The sequence below is a fragment of the Gallinula chloropus genome (genome assembly GCF_964237585.1).
Source record: "Gallinula chloropus genome assembly, chromosome: 28".
NCBI classification, from domain to species: domain Eukaryota; kingdom Metazoa; phylum Chordata; class Aves; order Gruiformes; family Rallidae; genus Gallinula; species Gallinula chloropus.
The window spans coordinates 3313334-3333349 of record NC_140113.1 but is presented as its reverse complement, the minus strand read 5'-3'; the positions used below and the strand labels follow the sequence as shown (position 1 = coordinate 3333349).

The window sequence follows — 20016 nt, the reverse complement described above, 5'->3', positions numbered from 1 at the left end:
CACTGTCACTGTCACCCAGTGACTCCAGAGCCCCACCCAGTGTGGAAGGAGTGGGTTGGAGGGGGCTGGCGTGCTGTCCTTCCCCTTCATCCACCCTTCCAAGCCTTCAGTTGCCACCTGCGCCGTGAAGAACAAGAAGTGGAGCTGGAAATGGCTGGGGGGAGGGGGAGAAGGGGGTCAGCTGCAGCTTGCCCCAGGCCAGGGATGGGGGACAGGGATGGGGGACAGACAGACCACCCCATCCTATTTACACAGGTTGGCTTTTAATTCTTACCGCTGGCCCGAGTCCCGGTAAAATAACATCTTAGTACATAGATACAGCGATGGGGGAGCGGGGAGCCCCCCGGGATTCTCCACAGAGAAGGGCTCAGGGTGCCAGCGCTCAGGGAGGCGAGATGGGCAGGAGAGCTCAGGGTGCTGGGCCTTGAACCCGGGGCCACAGCCAAGGGCACGGAGGGGTGACAGCGGCTCCCTGGCACACACGGGTTACGGCTGTTGGAGCAGGAACGTGGGCTGGGCTGCCCCTGGGAGTTTGCCCCTCCTGTTTCTTGGGCAGATGTGGGTGCTTGTTTGATGGGTGTGAGATTGTAACCCCCCCACCCCAGCTACCACGGAGCAGAGGGCCCAGGGGGGCACCGGGACGTGCATGACCCTAGCACAAAGCCCTGGGGACCCCATGTGCTGCCCTGGTGTCTTTCTGGCCTTGCTGCAGCCCCCCCCAGAGCCCCTCACCGTGTCTTCACACCCCCTGTGCATCCCTGTATCCCACACACATATCCCCTTTGCCTGTCCCTGCAGCCCCCCACCCCATGGCACTGGCATGGGGGGGGCCCATAGGTCACCCCCATCCAACGCAGGCAGCAAGGGGGTGGGGTGGGACCAAAAGGCACCCCAGGGGTCAGGGAGCACTTGGGGGTCCCTCCACAACCCATCCCATTCCCTGGGGGCCAAGGCGCCTCCTGCACACCCAGGTCTCGGCACAGGGGGCTGCCTGGCAGTGGGGGTGGGGTGGGGGGGGGGTGGGGCATGTGACCCTGGTGCTTTGGGGCTGGGATCCATCCACCCCCCAGTGCTTGTGGGCGTAATCCAGTCCTGGATGGACTCGTGTCCACGGCACCAGGGACACGCCATGTTCCTGGCTGTGAGCCGGGATGGGAGCAGGAGGCTGGTGGGGGCTGTGGATGGGGGTGACGGGACCCAGACCCTTCCCTGGGGGTCAGGCATCCCAGTGCCAGCTCAGCACCCTGGGCAGGCAGCCCCCCAGCTCCCTGATGGGACCCTCCAAGCAGCCCCCTGGGCTGAGCCTGTTGAGACCCTGGCCAGTGAGCCCCTGCCCTTTTCCACCCGAACTCACCCCGGACCCATGCAAGCTGGTGGGTTTCCCATTAGCAATCAGCCACACACCTCTTTTGGGGGTCCTAGCCCACCCTCTCCCAGCCTCGTGCTCTCCCCCCACAAAGCCTCTCCCTGCCACATGTTCTCCCCCCTGACCGGCCCCATTGTTAATAAATGAGCTGGGTGTCAGTGCCGAGACGAGCTGAAGCATGCAGCAGGGACCCGGTGTTGGGGTGCGGTGTGGAGTCTTCCCAGGGAGCAGGATCAGCCCCTGCCCCAGGTGGCTGAGCAGGATGGGGGGACATGGGGATGCAGGTCACCTTGACCTGGGGTGTCTGTCAGCAGGAGATGGCCACCAAGACACAACCCAGCTCTGCCCAGTCCCTGGCACTGGGAACCATGGTGCTCCAGTACAGCGAGACCCCAGCTGGGTCAGGCAGGAGGTTGGGGTGACTCGCCAGTCCCCAGCCATCCCACATCACTGTCACCATCCCCTCCCCAGCTTGGTCCTGGCCAGCTCCCGTGGGGCAGGGGGGGGTGTCATGGGATCCTCACTGGGGCTTCAGCCGTGGCAGCTGCTCAAGCTTGGATTTTCTCCACCACCTTGCCAGCCACCGCCGTCACCGCCATGGGGCTGGGGACGTAGTTGAAGGGGGTGACGCGGGCGGCCCTGCTCGGTGAGCCATGCCGGCTGGCGGGGAAGGTCCCAGCCGGCACGTCGTGGCTGAAGGAGATGGGTACGGTGGCTTTGGCGGAGGCCGGGGCTTCGCCATCGCAGGCAGCGCGGGCATGTGGGGGTCCCTCGCGGGTCTCCAGCGTGGGAGAGGTGCTGGAGTTGGTCTTGGTGGTGGAGAAGTCCTCGGTCTGCACCACGGCGTCGCTGGTCTTCCTGGGGCTGGGAGTGCTGGGTCGTTCCTCCTCGCCGGCACCCGCCAGCGGCAGGGCAGTGGAGGGCAACGTGCTCTTGAGGATGTGGGGGATGTCTTCGTCCCGAATCCGCCGCCAAGTGCCCTTCATCACCACCACCGGCGGCTTCGCCGGCTGCCCGCCGGGTACGGCCTCGGTCTGCCGCCGCCGCGCCGACGCCTCGGAGCGGGCAGAGAGGACAGAGGAAGGGCTGCCCGTCCTCCGTGCCACGCTGATGTTGGGCGAGGATGAGTATCTCTTGAAGGGCTCTGGCGCGGGGATGTTGGTCTTCACCGGCAGCCGGGACGGGCTCTCAGAGCTGGTCCTCCGCGGTGGTTTGGCCCCGGTGGGGACTTTGTTACCAGGCTGGGCCCTGGGGACGAGGGGCCGTGGGCTGGTGCCTGCCGGCTTGGCCGCCTTGAGCTCCTCGCAACGGGAGGAGCAGAGGAAGACGGCTGGGAGGGTGGCACGGCTGCGGTGCGGGGAGGCGCGGCGAGGCAGCGAGGTTGCCGGCTGCACCGGGGAGAGCTCGCTGCGGTGCCGCAGCAACAGGCTGGAGGATTCCTTGATGAAGGTGAGCTGGCGCAGGAAGCCCGAGCGGTCCGAGTCGCTCCCGCTGGAACGGGCAGACGACATCCGCACCAGGTTGAGTCGGCTGCCGCCCGGCCCCCCTGCCCCAGCACCCTGCACCTTGCCACCATCCACCTGCTCCTCCAGCACCGGCATGGCTCCCCGGCCCGGCAGCACCTTCCTGCTGGGCTTCTGCATGAAGGGGATGCGGACGGGTGATTTCTGCGTCTTGGACTGCTTGGGGGCTGGGGACTTGGGGGCTGCAGCTCTGGCTGGGGGTCCTGGTGGGGAGGGTGAGCTACCCGCCTTGCCCGCGGATGGGGGACCCTGCTTGGCGAGCTGAGAGGGCGACGGCAGTTTTTTGGGTGCGTGCTGGGATGGGGTGGAGGTGCGGGAGGAGCCTGAGGAAGGGGGTCCCTTGCCGATGCGTGCGGGCGGTGTCGTGCTCCTCTTGGGCAGCGCCAGGTCCCCGGTTTCGGGGGGCTTGCCCAGCCGGTGCAGGCTCCGTGAGCGCTGCTGGCTCAGGGAGAGGTTCTTGGCCAGCGGCACCTCAGGCTTTGCCACAGGGCTTTTCTTCGGGGTGGCTCGTGGGCTGGGGGCATCCTTGGCCAGGCTGGGCATGTAGATGACGGTCCTGCCACGGAAGACCACGGGCAGGTTGGGCACCGGTTTGGTGGGCGCCGGGCTCCGCTCTGCCCTGGTGCCTCCACGGGTGGCGGGACGGGTACCCGGCACATCCTTCCTTTCTGGGCGGTTCTTGCTGTGCTCCCTCCTTGCTGCATCCCGGCTGGTCGCGCTGCTGGCTCGTTTCTTCTCCTGCCTACCCAGGGAGAGCTGCAGGGTGGACCCGACCGAGAGCCCCGACACGAAGGAGAGGATGGAGTCGGACTCAGAGGAAGCCTCCCGGGAGAGGGAGGCAGCAGCCTGGTGCAGCCAGGTGACGATGGAGTTGGCACCCTCCTGGATGGCTTGCCACTCCACGCTGTCCAGGTCCGAGCCCTGGTCAGAACCGGCGTCCTCGGCGGGGCGGTGCCTCACCTCCGCTTTCCGCTCCCTCCCTCCGGTGCCCGGCGGCTTCTGCTTGCGGTCTGCCATCCTCCGGCGTGCCGAAGGTCGCCGGCGCTTGGGCATGGCTGAGCCGATGCACTTCTGCAGCAGGTCATCCTCCGAGTTGAGGTTGGGAGAGCCGTCGGGCTGCGGCTGGGGGGCTTTGCCACAGGGCTGGCCCCACTCCTCACCGTCAGAGAGGTTGGCGTCGCTCAGGGAGCTCATGGAGGAGCTGAGGGAGTAGCATGGCGGGGTCTCGTCGGCGATGAGGTTGTTCTGTGACTTGGCCTTCGCTGGCCGGGGACTGGGCGCAGAGTCCCTGCGAGGGATGGAGCCGCCCCAGCGCTCCCTCCTGGGTGCCCGGCTGGGCTGGGCTCTGCTGCCAGATGCTTCCTTCCCTGGCTCGGGCAGCTCATCCGAATCCTGCTCGTAGAAGCAGTAGACTGCTTCCTCCGTCGGTGTGGTGTGGCACAGTGACTGGAAGGCCGCCCCATCCTCCCGGGGAGCATCCTTCCTCCCAGAGGGGCCACCGGTCCTCCCCACCTCCAGCTCCAGGCTTGGACCGCTCTTTGGGGGAGGCTGGCCCCGCTTTCCCTCCCCGCTTTGGCCACGGCTCGATCCAGCTTTCCCCTTGCAGGCTGAGCTCAGCCGGGCGGGCGCCGAGCTGCCGGAGGTGACTCTCCTGGCTGGCACGGCGCCGGTGCTGCCCGCCTCGCGGTGCCCATCGGGCAGGAGCCCCGCGGGATGCTCAGCCTCCTCGGCAGCCGGGTAGCGCAGGGTCTCATCGCTCAGCGAGGCAGCGCTGGAGAAGTTGACGGGGGTCCCATCAGCCGAGTCGGTGAAGGAGTCATCATCCTTGAAGAGGTCGCGGGTGGTGGCACGCAGGTGCTTGGGGACGCCGGGGTGTGGGTGGGCTGGCACCAGCATGTAGACAGGGACGTGCACCGGCTTCTTCGTCTGAGGGTGCAGGACCTGGCTGGAGAGCAGGGAGGTCTTCACCTTGCGGAAACGGGAGGGCATGGCAGAGCTGATGCATTCCTTCAGGATCTCGATGTCATCGTCGGAGGGGGGCTCGGGGCGCTCGGCCCGCCGCCGGCCCTCCAGGTACCGCTCCTCCCGCCGCTCCTCCCGCTTCTCATGAGCCACGAAATTCAGGCTGTTCTTCTCTGGGAAGGTGGGCATCAGCTTGAGCTCCACATCCTTCTGGACATAGTGCTCATGGAGGGGCAGGGCGCTCAGGCTGGAGGCGCAGGAGAAGTTCTCGTTGGGTTTCTCCACCGTGAAGTAGACCATGGAGTCCAGGTCCTGGGGCAGCTGGAAGCGTTCCTTGAAGTCGGTGATCTCCATGAACTTCTTGACGTTGTTCTCCCACTGGATGTTGAACTGGCTGGTCTCCTTCTCTGGTTGGCAGCCCAGCTCGAAGAGAGGTGTCTTGCTGCGGCTGGGCGGCATGGTCTGCCCCGGGCTGTCAGGCAGCTCGCTGGGACTGATGGTGCCGCTGATCATCTCGCTGCAAGGGTCGCTCTGGATGGAGCTGGCGATGGAAGGGCTCTCGAAGCTGCCGAGGGAGCTGACGGAGCTGCAGCGGCTCATCACCAGGGGCGTCTCCTGGATGTAGTTCTCCGAGGAGCTCGAGGGTGTGAGGTCTTCCTGGCGTGATGGGGATGACTCCCGCAGAAAGACCTTGTCGCGCTTCGGGAAGGGGATGGTGATGGGCTGGGAAATTCCCACTGGTGTGGTTGGACCCAAATCTGCCACCTTCTCCTTCTCCTGCCTCCCATCCTCACCTTCCCCATCCCCTTCCTCCATCTCCAGGATCTCCAGGGAGGAATCACTGTCCAGGTCGTTCTCACTGTGGCTCTGCCCATCCAGCACGTTGTCGGCTGAGGAGAGGGAGGAGAGGGAGCTGCACCGGGAGAAGCAGATTGGGGTGTCCTCCACCGAGTACTTCTGCACTGACTCCTGCTCTGCCGTGGCTGGTGGGTGAGCAGGCAGCTTCTCTGGGATCTTGCTCAGGGTCTCAGCGGTCTGCAGCAGCGTGGGGGGCAGCCAGGCTTGCTTTCTGCCCAGGAGCGAGGGGTGGTGGCCAGCGCCGGTGGCCGCACTGCTCTTAGCCAGGTTCTCAAGCAAGGGAACGTGCTGGTAGGACGGGGAGAGTTTGATAGTGTGGACCTGGGGGTCGGCGGAGAGTTTGCTGCCTGCCTCCTTCTTCCACTCAGGCTCCTTCTCTGGCGCCGTGGGGCTGGGAAAAGTCACCGTCTTCTTGGCCCGTTCGGGCAGGTCTCGCTGCTCCAGCTTGTCTGGTTCAGCCTGGTCTCTGCCCTTGAGCACAGGGGGTTCAGCCCGCTCCAGCTTGCTGCCCAGGATGCTCTTGAGGTCGAGCCGGCTTGGCCGCTTCTGGTACCGCTGCAGCTCGTCCCGGTAGTCGAGGAAAGCGGCCCTGGTGCAGGGCTTCATGTGCTCCTTGGTGCAGTAGCCGTCGCTGGTGCTGCCGCTGTTGAGGCTGTCGTTGGACAGGCTGGTGTAGGCGGTCTTCAGCCGCAGCAGCGTGTGCGCACGGCTCAGGCTCTCCCGCTTGGCGAAGGTGCCGGCATCCGAGAGGCGGCACGGCGAGCAGGACTGGGCACGCGCCTCGTGCACCTCCTCGGGGCCGTACTGCCAGTCCAGGCAGTGGTCCTCCGAGCTGAGGCTGAAGCTGTCATCCGAGGAGGTGTGCATGGTAGAGATGTCCTCCACCAGCTTGTCGATCTTGGCCACCGTGCTGGAGATCTTGTTGGCCAACTTCTCGGCGGCCAACGAGACCTCATCCTCCGGCAACGGCAGCTTCTTGGGCTCGACTGGCTTGCCGCTGCCGTCCTTCTCCGGCTCTGGGCATCGCCTCTGTGCCAGCGCCCGGGGCAGTGCCTGTCCCTGGAGGAAGGAGGAGTTGAGGAACATGGAGAGGACAGAGGCGCTGGCTGTCTCCACACCGGTGGAGATGTTGGGCACCTCATCATCGTCGAAGCAGCCGGAGTCGGAGGCGTAGTCCTTCACCAGGCTCTCCATGTGCCGCATCGGCTTCTTGGCGCTCTGGCTCTTCAGGCTCTGCTTCTCCATGGTGTCAAAGGTCTCAGCCAAGTGCTTGGCATCCAGCTCGGCCTCCAGAGCCTTCTGTTTGCGCATGTAGAGCGAGGGCATGCAGGAGCCTGGTGAGATGACGGCAGCATCCTTGTACTTGGGGGGCCGGTTGGTGAGGAGGTTGCGGAGCGCGGCCGCGCTGCCCATGGCGATCATCTTGTGCTTGGAGTGGATGAGGTTGCGCAGCATGCTGACCGCCCCCAGGTCCCACAGCAGCTCCTGGTCGCGGGGGCTGCGGGCAGACAGGTTCCAGAGGGTGCCGCAGGCGTTGCTGACGATGGTGAGGCTGTGCGAGCGGAGGTGCTGCAGCAGCGTCTGCAGGCAGTTGTGGTCTCGGAGCACCTGCCTGCAGGACACAGGGGGTGAGGGAGAACCCCCCCAGCCATCAGGATGGTCCCCGGACCCCTCCTCCACTCCCCCATCCACCGCTGTCCCCCACCCTGTGGCCCCCCTGACCTGTAGTCCTCCCGCGTGGCGACAAGGCTGGAGACGTTCCGGAGGATGCCGCCACCGCTCTCGATGATGGCCAGCGAGTTGCTCTGGCACTTGTAGGTGAGGGTGCTCACCAGGAAGCCCAGGGCTCCCTCCACACCGCAGATGGCCGCCTTGTTCTCCGTGCTGTGTGCCGACAGGTTCCACAGTGCGCTCAGGACGCTCTTCAGCGTGGATTCCTATCCCATGGAGATGGGAGAGAGGGGGGGATAAACCCACATCCATCATCCCCCCTCTATCCGGCTGCCCCAGCACACGCTCCCGCCCATGCCGGTGCTCACCTTGCCAGCGTGCAGCGCGCACCGCGTCAGCCCAGTCACGCTGCCCACCTCCCGCAGCACCTTCTTGCTGTTGATGTCAGCTCGCCAGGAAAGGTTCCTGAGGATGCTGGAGACCACCTGAGAGGGTAGAGAGAACCCGGTGGGCATGGGGACAGTCCCTCTACCCACCCTTCCATGCTCCTGGCACCCACCTGGTGCAGCTCCTCACTGTCAGAGCCCAGCTGAGCCACAATGGCCTCCATGCAGCCCCGACGGGAGCACAGCGTCGCCTGTGTGGGGGATGAGTGCAGTGAGAGCGAAGCCACGGAACCCCCAAGGCTCACAAACATCCCCCCCAGCCCCCAAGATACACTCCCAGCCCTAGTTCCCCCCGACCTTGTTGACCACGTCGCCGAAGGTGAGGTTGGTGAGGGCCATCCCGGCGTAACGGCGCAGCGCCAGGTTCAGGGGGTCATTCGTCATCTTGTGCATCTCATAGTCCACTTGCAGCAGCTCAGCCACCGCCTGCAGCCCACCTGCGGGATGGGATGGGCGACATGGGCAAAGGACCACCCCTCTTCCTCCTTCCCCTCCAGCACCCCAGGATGCTGCTGCTGCAGGGATGCTGCCAGTGCGACAGGACCCCCTCCTACCCCCCTCACCCCGCGCTCACCCAGCTCGTTCATGGCCCGCCGGTATTCCTCATCAAAGGAGAGCTTCATGATGGCACAGGTGGCCTGGCAGATCTGGGGCTCAATGGGCACCGGCGCTGTGGGGAGAGGCAGGGGGGTCAGCCAGGGATCTGACACTTGATGATGAATCCCCTTTCCCCGCCATCACCCGGCGCTCGCAGCCGCGTGTGCCACGCACGCCGGTACAGGGGAACCGGCTGCCGTACCCGTGCCACCCTCGGTGCCTCTGCCACTGTCCCTGCTCTGCATCTGCAGCCAGTCCCAGCAGGTCTCTGAGTAGGAGCGGATCTGCTCCAGCACGTGCAGCACCCGCATCTCCTTCTTGGCTTGGCCTTCATCGGGCTGGGAGAAGACGATGTTGTGGAGGGCGGCGTTGGCGCGCATACGGGCATCCTTGGCGCCGGCGGGGCTCTCGGGGGGGCCCGGCTCTCCGTCCGAGTCGTGGAGGATCTGGATGAGGAGGGGCAGGCAGCCGGAGCGGCGCATGGCCTGGCAGCTCTCCTGCGAGCTGGACATGGCCAGCAGCGTGCGCGACATGTCGTCCTTGTCCCGCGTGGCCAGCATGGACAGGAGCCAGAAGACCACCTCCACCTGCAAGGAGGGAGGGAGGGTGGGGGCTGGGGGTTACGCACGGCCACCTCTCCCTGCAACACACACACCCCCCCCCCCCCAACTGGGATCATTCCTCCCCTCCAAAAACCTCTTTACCTTGCTGCTGCCCAGTGTGCTGCCCCCCTCTTCGGGGTGGGTTGGGGGGTCCAGGCTGCCGTCCCCCTCTGTGCCTGGCACCTTCCCGCAGAGCTGCAGTGGGGGGGGGGGCAGACAGGGGGCAGGTTGCAGTTCACCACCCTCACACCTCTCCCAGCCCCATCCCCACTTTCCAAGACCCCGTGGGTGCTGTTCCATTCGGCAGCGCTGTCATTGCACGTCACGTTTGTCAATGCCTGGGCTGTATTTTAAGCTGGAATCAGGCTGATCGCGGAGGGGGGTGAGGGGGAGTGGAGCAGCAGCAGGCTCGGGAGAGGAAGAGTGTGGGCGAGGTGGGCAGTGGGGGCTGCGGTGCTGCCTGCGTGGGCTGGGGGTGGGAGGTGTGGGGCCAGCTGGATCGATGGAGGGGCTGTGGTGATGGTGGGGGCTGGAGCGATGGAGGGGCAGGGGTGAGGGAGGAGGGGGCACAGATGATGGAGGTGCTGGGGATGGCAGAGGGGCCATGGTGATGGTGGGGCCATGGGTGATGAGGTGGGGTGGGAACCATGGAGGGGCCAGGGATGATGGAGGAGTGTGGGGGGATGATGGAGGGGATCACAGATGATGGAGCGGTCAGGGATGATGGGGGGGGAGGGGAGGGCGGGTGTGGGGGTGATGTGGGAGCTGTGGGCCTTGGGGGGGGGTGTTGTGCATAGTGCCGGCGCCGCTGGCTCTGGCGGATGGCAGATGCGGCGGGAGCCACCATGGCCGCCCGCCTGCCGCGCGCCGTGGCCTACTTCTGGTCTCCATGGCAACTGCCCATTTCATGGTGCCCGAGCCACACAAAGCCTTGGCTGTGCCGCCGGCGGGACCAGGGCGGACGGGCACGATGGCGGGGGGGCTGCGCCCGGGTCCCTCTTCCAGCCTCCTCACCCCTCGCCCTGTGGATGCCGGGGACGGAGCCCAGCGATGGCCACTGCCCAACCGGGATCATCCCATCCCCGTTACCTGCGGCTCCGGCTGCTGCACCTTGTCCTGTGCCTCCATCAGCTCTTTGTCGATCTGCTCCAGCCGGGATGCCCGGATCTGTGGGGGCAGAGCGGGGGTCAGCAAGGGCTGGGACCCCCCCACCCTTCCCTGGGATACTCTGCCCACCCCCCCCAAGAATCAGGGGGCACAGTGCTGGGTGCAAGGACCTGCAATTGAGCGTGCAAGGGGCTGTGTTTGAGGGTGAAAGGAGACGGTGCATGGTGGTGGGGGGTGGTGGGAATGCAGGTGCAGGGAGCTGAGCAAGAGGGTGCCCAGGGCTGGTGCAGGAGTGATGAGGGCTGGAGGTGGCAGGATGGGGCAGGAAGGCAGCCAGGACACCCCTGCCCCAAACCAGGAGGTGGTGAGGAGGGGCAGGGCCGCCCTGACCTGCGCCCGCTGCACCATCTCGTCGGCCGTGCCGAAACGTTCCTCCATCAGCGAGCGGATGTGCTGCGCCTCGAACTCCAGCTGCTGCCGGATGAGATCCATCTGCATGGAGAACTGGGAGGGTGGGAAAGGCAGCGTGATGTGGGGGGGGAGCAGGGTCCTGCCTGCACCCCGGGGCCGGGGGAAGGGGTGCCGGGACCCCCACTCACCGTCTCCACGTGGGGCAGCTCGTCCAGGCGCGTGGCCAGGCTCTGCAGCTGGGCGTAGTACCACACCTTCTCCTTCTCCTCCTTCTCTATCTCACCCAGCAGAAAGCACCTGGGATGGGGGACCCCCATCAGCACAGACCTTTTGGGGTGTGGGGGGGGTCTGTGTGTCCCCCAGCCCCATCCACCACCCCCCCATCCATCACCTCTCCCGGTCAAGCTCCTCCAGCATCCGGAGCGTGGCCCTGCCCAGGTCCCCGGCGCTGTCCCGCTGGGGTGCGGGTAGCGGTGGGCTGTCCTCGGTGCTGCGTCCGGCTCCGGCCACCTCCCCAGGGAACTTGAGGTTGTAGAGGCTGGTGATGTCCATCTGCAGGGCTGGGAATGAAGATATGTAAGGGTGGGATCGGCAGGGACCACCCCCCCCCCTGCTGCCCACCCTGCCTGGGCACCCACCTTTCAGCTGGTCCAGAACCTCAGTCTGCCCTGAGGACACCATGACCCGTGCCTCCTGCTCCAGCTTGCCCTGGAGATGCTTCAGAACCTCCTAAAACAGGGATGGAGCCATCAGGGGGATACAGAGGAAGCCCCATGTGCCCTTCCCTGCAGCCCCAGAGTCGGGGAGGATGGAGAGGAGGGGGGATGAGGGGGTTGGTCTGGGTTCAGGCTCGTCCTCACCTTCATGTCCGAGGTCTCATTCTCCAGCTTGGAGAGGTGGTTGGAGTTGTCCTCCAGCTCCCGTCGGAGGTGGCTGTTCTCCTTCTTCAGCGCCTCCACCTGCCGCACCAGCTGGTCGTACGAGGCGATGGAGCTGGACATCTTCACCTCCTCCAGGGCCTGGGGGTGGAGGGGGGAGTGGGCAGGTGGGCAAGTGGGCAGCACCCCGCCCCACAGCACCCTCACTGACCCCCACGGTGCCCCACCACAATCCCAGGGCCCCCACCACCGCATACACCCCCCCGACACACCCCCTCCCAGGGAGGAGACAGAGTTCCCCGGCAAGAGCCGGTGCCCCCCCCAAGCCCCCCGGAAGGGACATCCCGAGCACAGGGTGGGGGTCAGGCCCCGTTGCCCCGCAGACAGGCAGCCCCAGCCCCCCCAGCCCCCCCAGCCCCTGCCTGATTTCCATCCTCTGCCGCAGCTCAGCCCTCCGCTCCCTTCCCCCTTTGTCTCGCTTTTGTCTTCTCCTTCTCTGAACCGTCTCCCGCTTCGCTCCCTCCAGCAGCTCTGCCCCCACCCCCCAGCAGCACTCCCGGCCCCACTCTGTCCCCTCCAGCCCCCCAACCCATCCATTCCCCCCATCAGCTGGCCCCAGATCCACCCCGCTCCCCCAAACCTCCCCTTTGCCGCAGAGCCCACGGTCGCCCCTCGCACCTGCCAGGGGGGCCACACACGGCACCGGCACACACAGGCATTGGGGGGTGGTGGGGGGTGGGATCGGGGATGGGGGGACCCCCCCCCCCCCCATCACCACCCCAGCGGGTCAGGCTGGTGGGTGAGAGCGCGACGGCCCCGCGCCGCCTCCGTCAGCACCGCGTCTGGTGTGCAGGCAGCGGGTGTGCACGGGCAGCAGAAATGGGGGGGGGACTCCCCTTCTCCCCACACCACCCCACTGCACCCCCAGCTCGGTGTGAGCGAGCACCCGTGGGCTTGTGTCCCCCCCTCCCCTTCCCCCCGCAGCCAAGCGGCAGGATCAGGCCCGACCCCCCCCCTCCCAACAGGGTCGGGGACAGCGACTGCCCGGGGCAGCGACAGAGATCGATCCCCCTGCTGCAGCCCATGGCCATGTCCCTGCCCACCCAAAGCTGCCCTGGCATCCCTCTCTTTAGGGGGTTGGGGGCAGCACCCCCAATCCACCCCCCGCCAGCACCGAGTCCCCACAGGGCAGAGGTGGGACCCCAGCTCCCTCCCCAAGGCCCCACCAATGTCCTTCCCACCCCAGGAGCCATCCTGGCCCCCGCCCCACACTGCTCACCCACCCCTGCACCCCACGTCAGCCAGGGGACCCCCCCCAGCTTCCCACTGCAGGGTATGCCCCCACCCCCCCCCACTCTGCCCATACTTCTGGAGGGAGACAAAGACCCCAGAGTGCAGCCCACCCCCCCCCCCCCCCAACATCCCCCCTCCAGCACTGCCCCAACAGCAAATAACCCCCCAGGAGGGAAATAACCCCCAGGGGTGTATGAAGGGGGGAGGGGGATGGAGGACAAGGGTGGGGTGGGATGAGGGATGCAGGATGGAGAATGAGGGATGCAGGAGGATGTGGGATGCGGGATGCAGGCTCAGCTGGGCCTCCCGTTGCTATGGTGACAGTGGATGGGTCCATGGTCCTTCCCCAGCACCCCCAGACATGGGTGAGGACAAAAGCCAGGGGTGGGGAGGGTGGGGGGGGGGGGGTGGTGTCCCAGGGCCTGCAGAGCAGTACATCCTCCACCCCTCCCCAGCACCCCAAACCTCTCAGCGCCACCTGAATTGCTCCGACTCAGGACTCGGCACCTCACACTGCTCAGCCCCACTTGGCTGGGTGGGGGTGCTGGCTCAGCCCCCTTCCTTCCCAGGGGGCTGCTCTTAGGGTGCCCCCACCCAGCGTGATGCCGGGGGGCTCCTGCTGCTCTCCCCACGGTGCTGTGTCATGCTGCAGCGGGTCAGGACGGGCCGGACGTGTGGCTGCTGGACACCCCGGGCAGTACATGGGGGTGGAAACTGAGGCACTGAGATGTTCCCCGCCCCCGTGCACCACCCCCCGCCCTCCCATCCCCCCCCCCATCCCCACAGCTCTGCGGTGACAGCGCTGGTTCGCTGGGCAGAGAGATGCTGCTGGGGCAGCAAGAGCCTGGGGGCTGCTGCAGCCTCTCAGTGGGGCGGTGGCCAGGCTGGGGAGGGACACCCCACACCCCCACACACACCCCCCCCAGAGCTGGGGGGGCTATCAATGCAGCCACAGGGCTGGGAGACCCCACACCACCAGCCCTCCCTGCCCCCATCCAGCCTTGCCCTGGCTCCTGCTCTTCTCCTGCCCTGGCCAGAGGATCTTGGTGGGGGCGAGGGGGGGGGTTGATGTGTAGATGATGGGGGGGGGATCTGAGCTCCGGACCCCCATGTCCCCCGGCAGGGATGGCGGAGCGCAGCAGCGCTGGGGATCTGCAGCCTGCGGGGAGGGGCTGGCGCGGCAGCACCTGCATTTGCGAAGCGTCTAGACACAACGGGGGAAGGGGGGGGCAAGGGCTGCGGTAAGGGGGGGCCAGGGCTGCAGCTCTGCTCCCGCAGCCCATTCTCCAGCACCGTGACGGTCACCGTCCCACAAGCCCCGGTGTCCCCCACCACGGGCTGCTGGGGCCTCTGCAGAACGGGGCTGGGTGCCAGGCACCCTGGGGACATGCTGGGGGGGACGGACACACACACACACACGTGACACACGGACACGACAGAGGGATGGACGCGATGGGTCAGGGTCCTGGCAATCCGGCTCCTGCCTTTGAACCCCCAGCAGCCTCCCCGCCCCCATCACGGGGGTTTCCCCAGGGCAGATGCTGCCGGTTGGTGGGTGCAGAAGCGGCGTCTGTGCTGCCCGCCGCACCCCACTGCGCTCCTGCGCCTGCACCCCCAGCTCACAGCACCCCCTGCTCACAGCACCCCCAGCTCACAGCACCCCCCCAGCTCACAGCACCCCAGCTCACAGCACCCCCAGCTCACAGCACCCCCCTCCTCACAGCACCCCCAGCTCACAGCACCCCCCCAGCTCACAGCACCCCCTGCTCACAGCACCCCTACTCACAGCACCCCAGCTCACAGCACCCCTTGCTCACAGCACCCCCACTCACAGCACCCCCAGCTCACAGCACCCCCCTCCTCACAGCACCCCAGCTCACAGCATCCCCTGCTCACAGCACCCCCAACTCACAGCACCCCCAACTCACAGCACCCCTACTCACAGCACCCCCAGCTCACAGCACCCCAGCTCACAGCACCCCTCCTCACAGCACCCCCAGCTCACAGCACCCCCAGTTCACAGCAGCCCCTGCTCACAGCACCCCTACTCACAGCACCCCAGCTCACAGCACCCCCCAGCTCGCTGCACTGCCCTGGCTTCCCCCCTGCACCCTCAGACCCACCACATCAGCCATGGGCACCACACTGCCCACCGCGTCGCCCCACGTCGCACCGCGTCACGTCGCACCGTACCGCTGTGGCCTGGGGCCACCTTGGCCTGGGGAAGGGCTGGGGGGCCGCACACCCCACACACCCCACCCTACACCCCTCGGTTCCCTCCAGCCCAGTGACAGCCCTTAGAGATGGGGCCCACGATCAGCCCCGACGCTGCAGCATCAGCCCAGCGCGGCCGCCCCCGCCAGAAGCCACATCTGAGCCCCCCGACCAGCTGCGGCTCCCGGAGTCCCCAGGGACGTTAAACAAACAGCGTGTTGTCACCAGCTCCTGCTCATCGACCAGGTCGCACACGGTGGCCCCGGGGACCCCCAACCACAGCAAATCCCCCCCCAGGGAGCTCCAGGCCGCCCCGTGCTCACAGCCCCCCCCTGCATGGCTCCGGGGCACAGGCGGGGGCACGCATGGGACACGGATGCGCAGGACCCTCTCTGTCCCCACATGCAGCATCTGCCCCCCCCGCCAGCAGTCATGTCCCCCCCAACCCCCTGCGCAACGGCTACTCCCCTGTCGTCCCCCCCTCCCTGGATGCTGGATGCACACGCACGTCACGGCCTTTGTACAAGTGTGGGGCCTTGGCAGGGTCCCACTGGGGTGAGTGCTGGGGTCCCTCTGTGCCCCACAGCGGAGACATCCCCCCCCCCTTAGCAGGGACCCCCATAGCCAGCCCCCCACCTGCCCCACACCCCAGCTAGGGTGGCTGTGGGAACAGGAACGAAGGTCGGGGGGGCAGGTACGTCACCCCCCTGAGCCCCCCTGCTGCAACCCTCATCCTGGCACCCCCCTGGGGGGGAGGCTGGGGACACCTCTGCCCGAGGACACAGCCCTGGGATTCCGCATCCGCAGGGATGTGGGGCGGGGCCCGGAGGAAGGTTTGGGGGTTCAGTGCTGGAGGGGGGTGTTGGGGGGGCTGGTTGGGAGGCTGAGGTGTTTGGGGGGATGGAGGGTGGGGGCTCTGGGTCCCTCCAGGGGGAAGCAGGTTCGAGGCGCATCAGGGTTGGGGGGGGGGCAGCTCTGCGGGGAGCCGAGCCCGCACCGCGGGGTGTGGGGGGCGGTAAGATCCCGCTACCCCAGTGGGGACCCCCCTGCCCGCGGGCCCCGCTCCCGCCCATCGCCCTGTCTGCAGGATGGGGACCACCGGTGCTGCCCCCCCCCCCCCCAGCCCGGGGGGCTCCCGGCATTGTCCACCCTTTGTCCCCGCGGCCGAGGCTAAATGCTGCCCGGCCCACCCCCGCCCGCCCGATGCCCCTAGACCCGCCGTTCCCCCGGGATGGAGCCCCGCCCGCCGCAGGACGGCAGACAGCGCAGCCAGGGCCTGGGGCACCCCGCACCGCGGGGGGTGTTGGGGGGGGCAGATCGGGGCCCCTCCGGTCGCATCCAGCTCCCCCCCGCAACCAGGCACCGCACCCCGACCCCTCCCGCGGCCAGGCTTCCTCTCCCCCCGCTCCCCATAGCGCAGCCCCCCCCGCGATCCGTGTCCCCCCCCTCCCCAATCCCCATCCCCGTGCAGCATCCAGAGCCGCCGGGACCCCCGGAGGGTCGCGGGGTGCCCGTGGAGGCGGGATGGGGGTACCCGGGGGAGCAGGTGCGGCCGTACCTCATCCCCGGCGGCGGCGGCGTTGCGGAGCTGGGCGAGGAGCCGGCGCGGCCCCGAGCAGCCGCATCCCGCCCCCGCCACCCCCCCCGCTCCGCTCCCGGCCCGGATTTTCCAGCGGAGCCGCCGCCGTTAGAGGGCGGCAGCTGGGGGCTCCCCCCGCCCCCCTCCCGGTTTGTGCCGAGCAGGGGTAGAAGGGCTCGCGCGGGGGTCTCCATCCCACCCCGGGGATGCAGGACCTGCCCCCCCCCCCCCTCGCCCCCGTTCCCCCTGTCTCAAATCCGCGCCCCCTCCCACCACCTTTGGCTGTCACGGTGCTCGGGGCAGGGGGGATCAGCCATCAGCCCTGGGGGCTCTGCCCGGGGCAGGACCGAGCCTGGCAGCACCCCAAGGGGAGCAGGACCCCCGGGTGATCAGCTCCCCGACCCCTCCCGGGCACAACCGGGAGCTGGACCCAGCCCCGGGCCCGATCCTGCTGCTCTGCTCATGGCTGCACCACAGCACCACACAAGCCAAGGCCACCAGCACCCACTGGGGGCTGGGCTGGGGGTGCACACAGGGCCTGGAGCAGGCAGAACGACCCCTCAGCCCCCTCCCCTCGCACAGGGACCAGTGAGACCATGGCCCCAGATGCTGGTGGTGGCCACGGTCACACCGCGGCAGCACTGGGGAGGAAAGGCCCAGGATGTGTGTGCCAGACATGCGCATGTGCCGGTGTCACAGGGGAACAACAGCGGCCAAACCCTCCTGGTACAGCTGGGCCGAGGCCACAGGCACATTGGCCATCGTCCCCGGGCCACCAGCCATCGTCCTCAGCAGCGGGATGCTGGGGCCAGGTGCCTGCACCTGCCACACGAAGGCTGAGAGCTTTTCCCAGCACAGCTCGTGCTCCAGGGTGGTGGTGTTGGCACTGACATGGCAGCTGGGGCGGAAAACCAGGAGCAGCAGGACAGCGGCAACCAGCCCCACTGGTGACCCCTGCGCAGAGCACAGCCAGTGCCGGGGTCCTCACCACTGCAGGGGCTGGGGGCTCGGCCTGGTGGCGTTTGAAACGGCTCCTTGGAGCTGGGGGAGCCAGTGCACACATGGAGGGGGGAACTGGTGCACACAGCAGCTCAGGCTGAGGCGGGGGGCAGCTCCTGGGACAGAATGGGGATCACCCAAGTGGGTCACCTCCCCTCACCATCCACCCTCATCATCTCCCTTCCTCCCTCACAGCCCAGCCCCACCTCCACCAGCCAGTGCTGCTCCAAGCTGACACACCCCAACCCACTTCCACAACCCCCATTTTCAGTTAATGAACAACTGCCTGGGATCCTGGCGTCCTGTGATGCATCCACAGTGGCTTTTGTCCCAGAGGGACTGGCTCCGAAGCCCTGGGAACACACCCACCCCCTCAATTCGGTTTCCTGCCCTGGTAAACCTCTGGCCTGCACTTCACCGCGCTGCCGGGGCGATCCCGGCATCGCTCAACGTGCCACAGATGGACCAGGGGAACACACCCAGGAGAAGGTTCCTGCGTGCACCCCCTGAGAAAGAGCAGCAGGGACTCTGCAGGGAAACCAGAAGCTCCTTTTTATTTACAGGTGGAAAAGGCTCCCCGCGGTGCCTCGCTACTTCAGAGGAATGAACCTGGAAGAGTGGGTGGCACCGATGCCGGGCCGGCCGTGCTTCACCGGCTTGTACGTGATGGAGAACTCCCCCAGGTAGTGGCCGATCATTTCGGGCTGGAAGAGAGAGGACAGACCCACGTTGGACACAGCAACCCAGGCAGGGGACTGTTCCCACCCGCATCCCCACGCCAGCAAAGCCCTGGCACAGGCGGTTGCTCTGGAAACGCTGTGCTCAGACCTTTCCAGGCTGGACTTAAACGCCAGGTAGGAGCAGAAAATGACATTTAATCCCCTCAGGTCACATCACTCCCTCTCCCCCAGTTATTCCAGTCGCAGGAAACCTCAGGGATCCGTTTGACCCAAAGCTGGTGGGCAGGGAGCCAGGGCTGAGCGCAGCCAGCACACGGTCCCGGCTCTCCCAGCACAGCAGCACACACACGTTCCCCACAATTGCATCACCTCAGCACATCCAAGCCGCAGCGAAGCCTCAGGAGACCTCAAGACCCCTCTGTGACCACAGGACAGACACTTTCAGGGGTCCAGAGGTTCAATGAGGAGGGACCTCACCCCCCCAACCCCCCCCCACGCCCAGGCACAGGGAGGGGAGCAGGGGCACAAGCACATTCCAAGCTGTTTCGGGAAGAGCTGGGGAGGTCCTCACCTTGATCTCCACCTGGTTGAAGGTTTTGCCGTTGTAGACGCCGACCATGCTGCCCACCATCTCGGGGAGGATGATCATGTCCCGCAGGTGGGTCTTCACCACCTCCGGCTTCTCCATGGGCGGCGCCTCCTTCTTGGCCTTGCGCAGGCGCTTCAGCAGGGAGTGCTGCTTGCGGCGCAGCCCGCGGTTGAGGCGCCGGCGCTGCCGGGCGCTGTACAGCTGCATCAGCTGCTCGCTGGAAGGGAACGGACCGTCGGGAGACTGAGCTCAGAGCACCGGCGGCAGCATCACCCACCCGAGGCTGTCACACCCGAAAACGGGGGGGGGGTGTTAACGGGGCACCCAACACCACGGTGCGGGCACAGCCCCGCCGAGGGGAAGCCCTAGAGCGGCTCTTACTAGGACATGTCGAGGAGCTGGTCCAGGTCCACCCCTCTGTAGGTGAATTTCCGGAAGGTTCGTTTCTTCTTCTGCTCCACCTCCGCCTGCAGCCGGGGAAGGGGGTGTCAGAGCCGCCGGGACCCGCCGCAAGGCCCGGGACCCGCAGGGCGCCCGAGACAACGCGTCCCCGCCCCGCCAGCCCTGCAGCCACCGCAGCCCCGGCCCCGCTCCCGGTCCGGCCAGTCCCGGCCCCGCCGCCGGGCACAGCCCCGAGGAACCGGCCCCCCGCCGCGCTGAGGCCTAGCGCAGCCTGTGCGGCCGCAGCCCCTGTAAGGCCCAGGGGAGGCCACCCCCCCCGCGCCCCCCGGCAGGAGACCGGGCCGCCCTCGGCAGCGGCGCAGTCCCCGGTCCCGGCGCCGCCGCCCCCGCGGAGGATGGAGCCCGATAGAGGTACCGGTACCGCCGCCCGCACCCACCATCTTGGCCGGGTCTCGTCGGAAAAGGCCGCGCTCGGGGCGGATCTCGCGAGAGCGGCGAAGGGGCGGAAGGGCCCGGCAGCCCCACCCTTCCGCGGCGCTTCCGCCCTCACTTCCCTTAAAGGGACCGCGCCCGGCCGGCACACGGGGCAAGCGGCGGGCCCGGGGACCGCGGCGCGGTTGTTTGAGCGAGCTGCAGCCGGTCCGCGCTCCTGCAGGAGGGGCGGACCCGCCTCTTCCCCCCGAAACCCGCTCCTCCTCCTCCTGCAGCGGGGCAGGCGGCGGACGCCGCAGGGGTCTGGGGGTCGCCGCAGGGGTCTGGGGGTCGCCGCAGGCTGAGCCCCAAGTGGGGGCCAGGGGAGCCGCGGGAGGAGCCGGAGCCCAGCGCAGCCGCGGAGGAAG

The 20016-nt window shown here is 67.5% G+C and overlaps 2 protein-coding genes across 2 annotated transcripts; both read right to left on the bottom strand.

Moving 5' to 3' along the window:
- Positions 1 to 1914: 1914 nt before the first annotated feature.
- APC2 (APC regulator of WNT signaling pathway 2) lies at positions 1915 to 16522 on the bottom strand (the record flags this gene model as incomplete). Its single annotated transcript, XM_084276512.1, has 15 exons — positions 16487 to 16522; positions 11404 to 11562; positions 11182 to 11272; positions 10935 to 11103; positions 10732 to 10840; positions 10523 to 10636; positions 10115 to 10192; positions 9128 to 9220; positions 8626 to 9010; positions 8401 to 8496; positions 8124 to 8263; positions 7940 to 8017; positions 7749 to 7865; positions 7432 to 7646; positions 1915 to 7321 (listed from the first exon to the last, which is right to left on the bottom strand). The coding sequence occupies exons 2-15, from the start codon at positions 11542 to 11544 to the stop codon at positions 1915 to 1917; spliced, it is 7233 nt and encodes a 2410-aa protein (XP_084132638.1). The 5' UTR covers positions 11545 to 11562; positions 16487 to 16522.
- Positions 16523 to 18041: 1519 nt separating this feature from the next.
- On the bottom strand, positions 18042 to 19646 carry RPS15 (ribosomal protein S15). Its single transcript, XM_084276176.1, has 4 exons — positions 19615 to 19646; positions 19157 to 19242; positions 18758 to 18992; positions 18042 to 18210 (listed from the first exon to the last, which is right to left on the bottom strand). Exons 1-4 carry the CDS (start codon positions 19615 to 19617, stop codon positions 18097 to 18099), a joined length of 438 nt encoding a protein of 145 aa, XP_084132302.1. The 5' UTR covers positions 19618 to 19646; the 3' UTR covers positions 18042 to 18096.
- Between the last annotated feature and the right edge of the window lie 370 nt (positions 19647 to 20016).

Bases quoted from the DNA above. Each gene is read 5' to 3' on its own strand.
- RPS15 (XM_084276176.1), bottom strand. The intron at 18,993-19,156 runs GTAAGAGCCGCT...GTTCCCTTCCAG, and splicing joins CAGCTCCTCGACATGTCCTA to CGAGCAGCTGATGCAGCTGT. The intron at 18,211-18,757 runs GTGAGGACCTCC...TCTCTCTTCCAG, and splicing joins TCAACCAGGTGGAGATCAAG to CCCGAAATGATCGGCCACTA.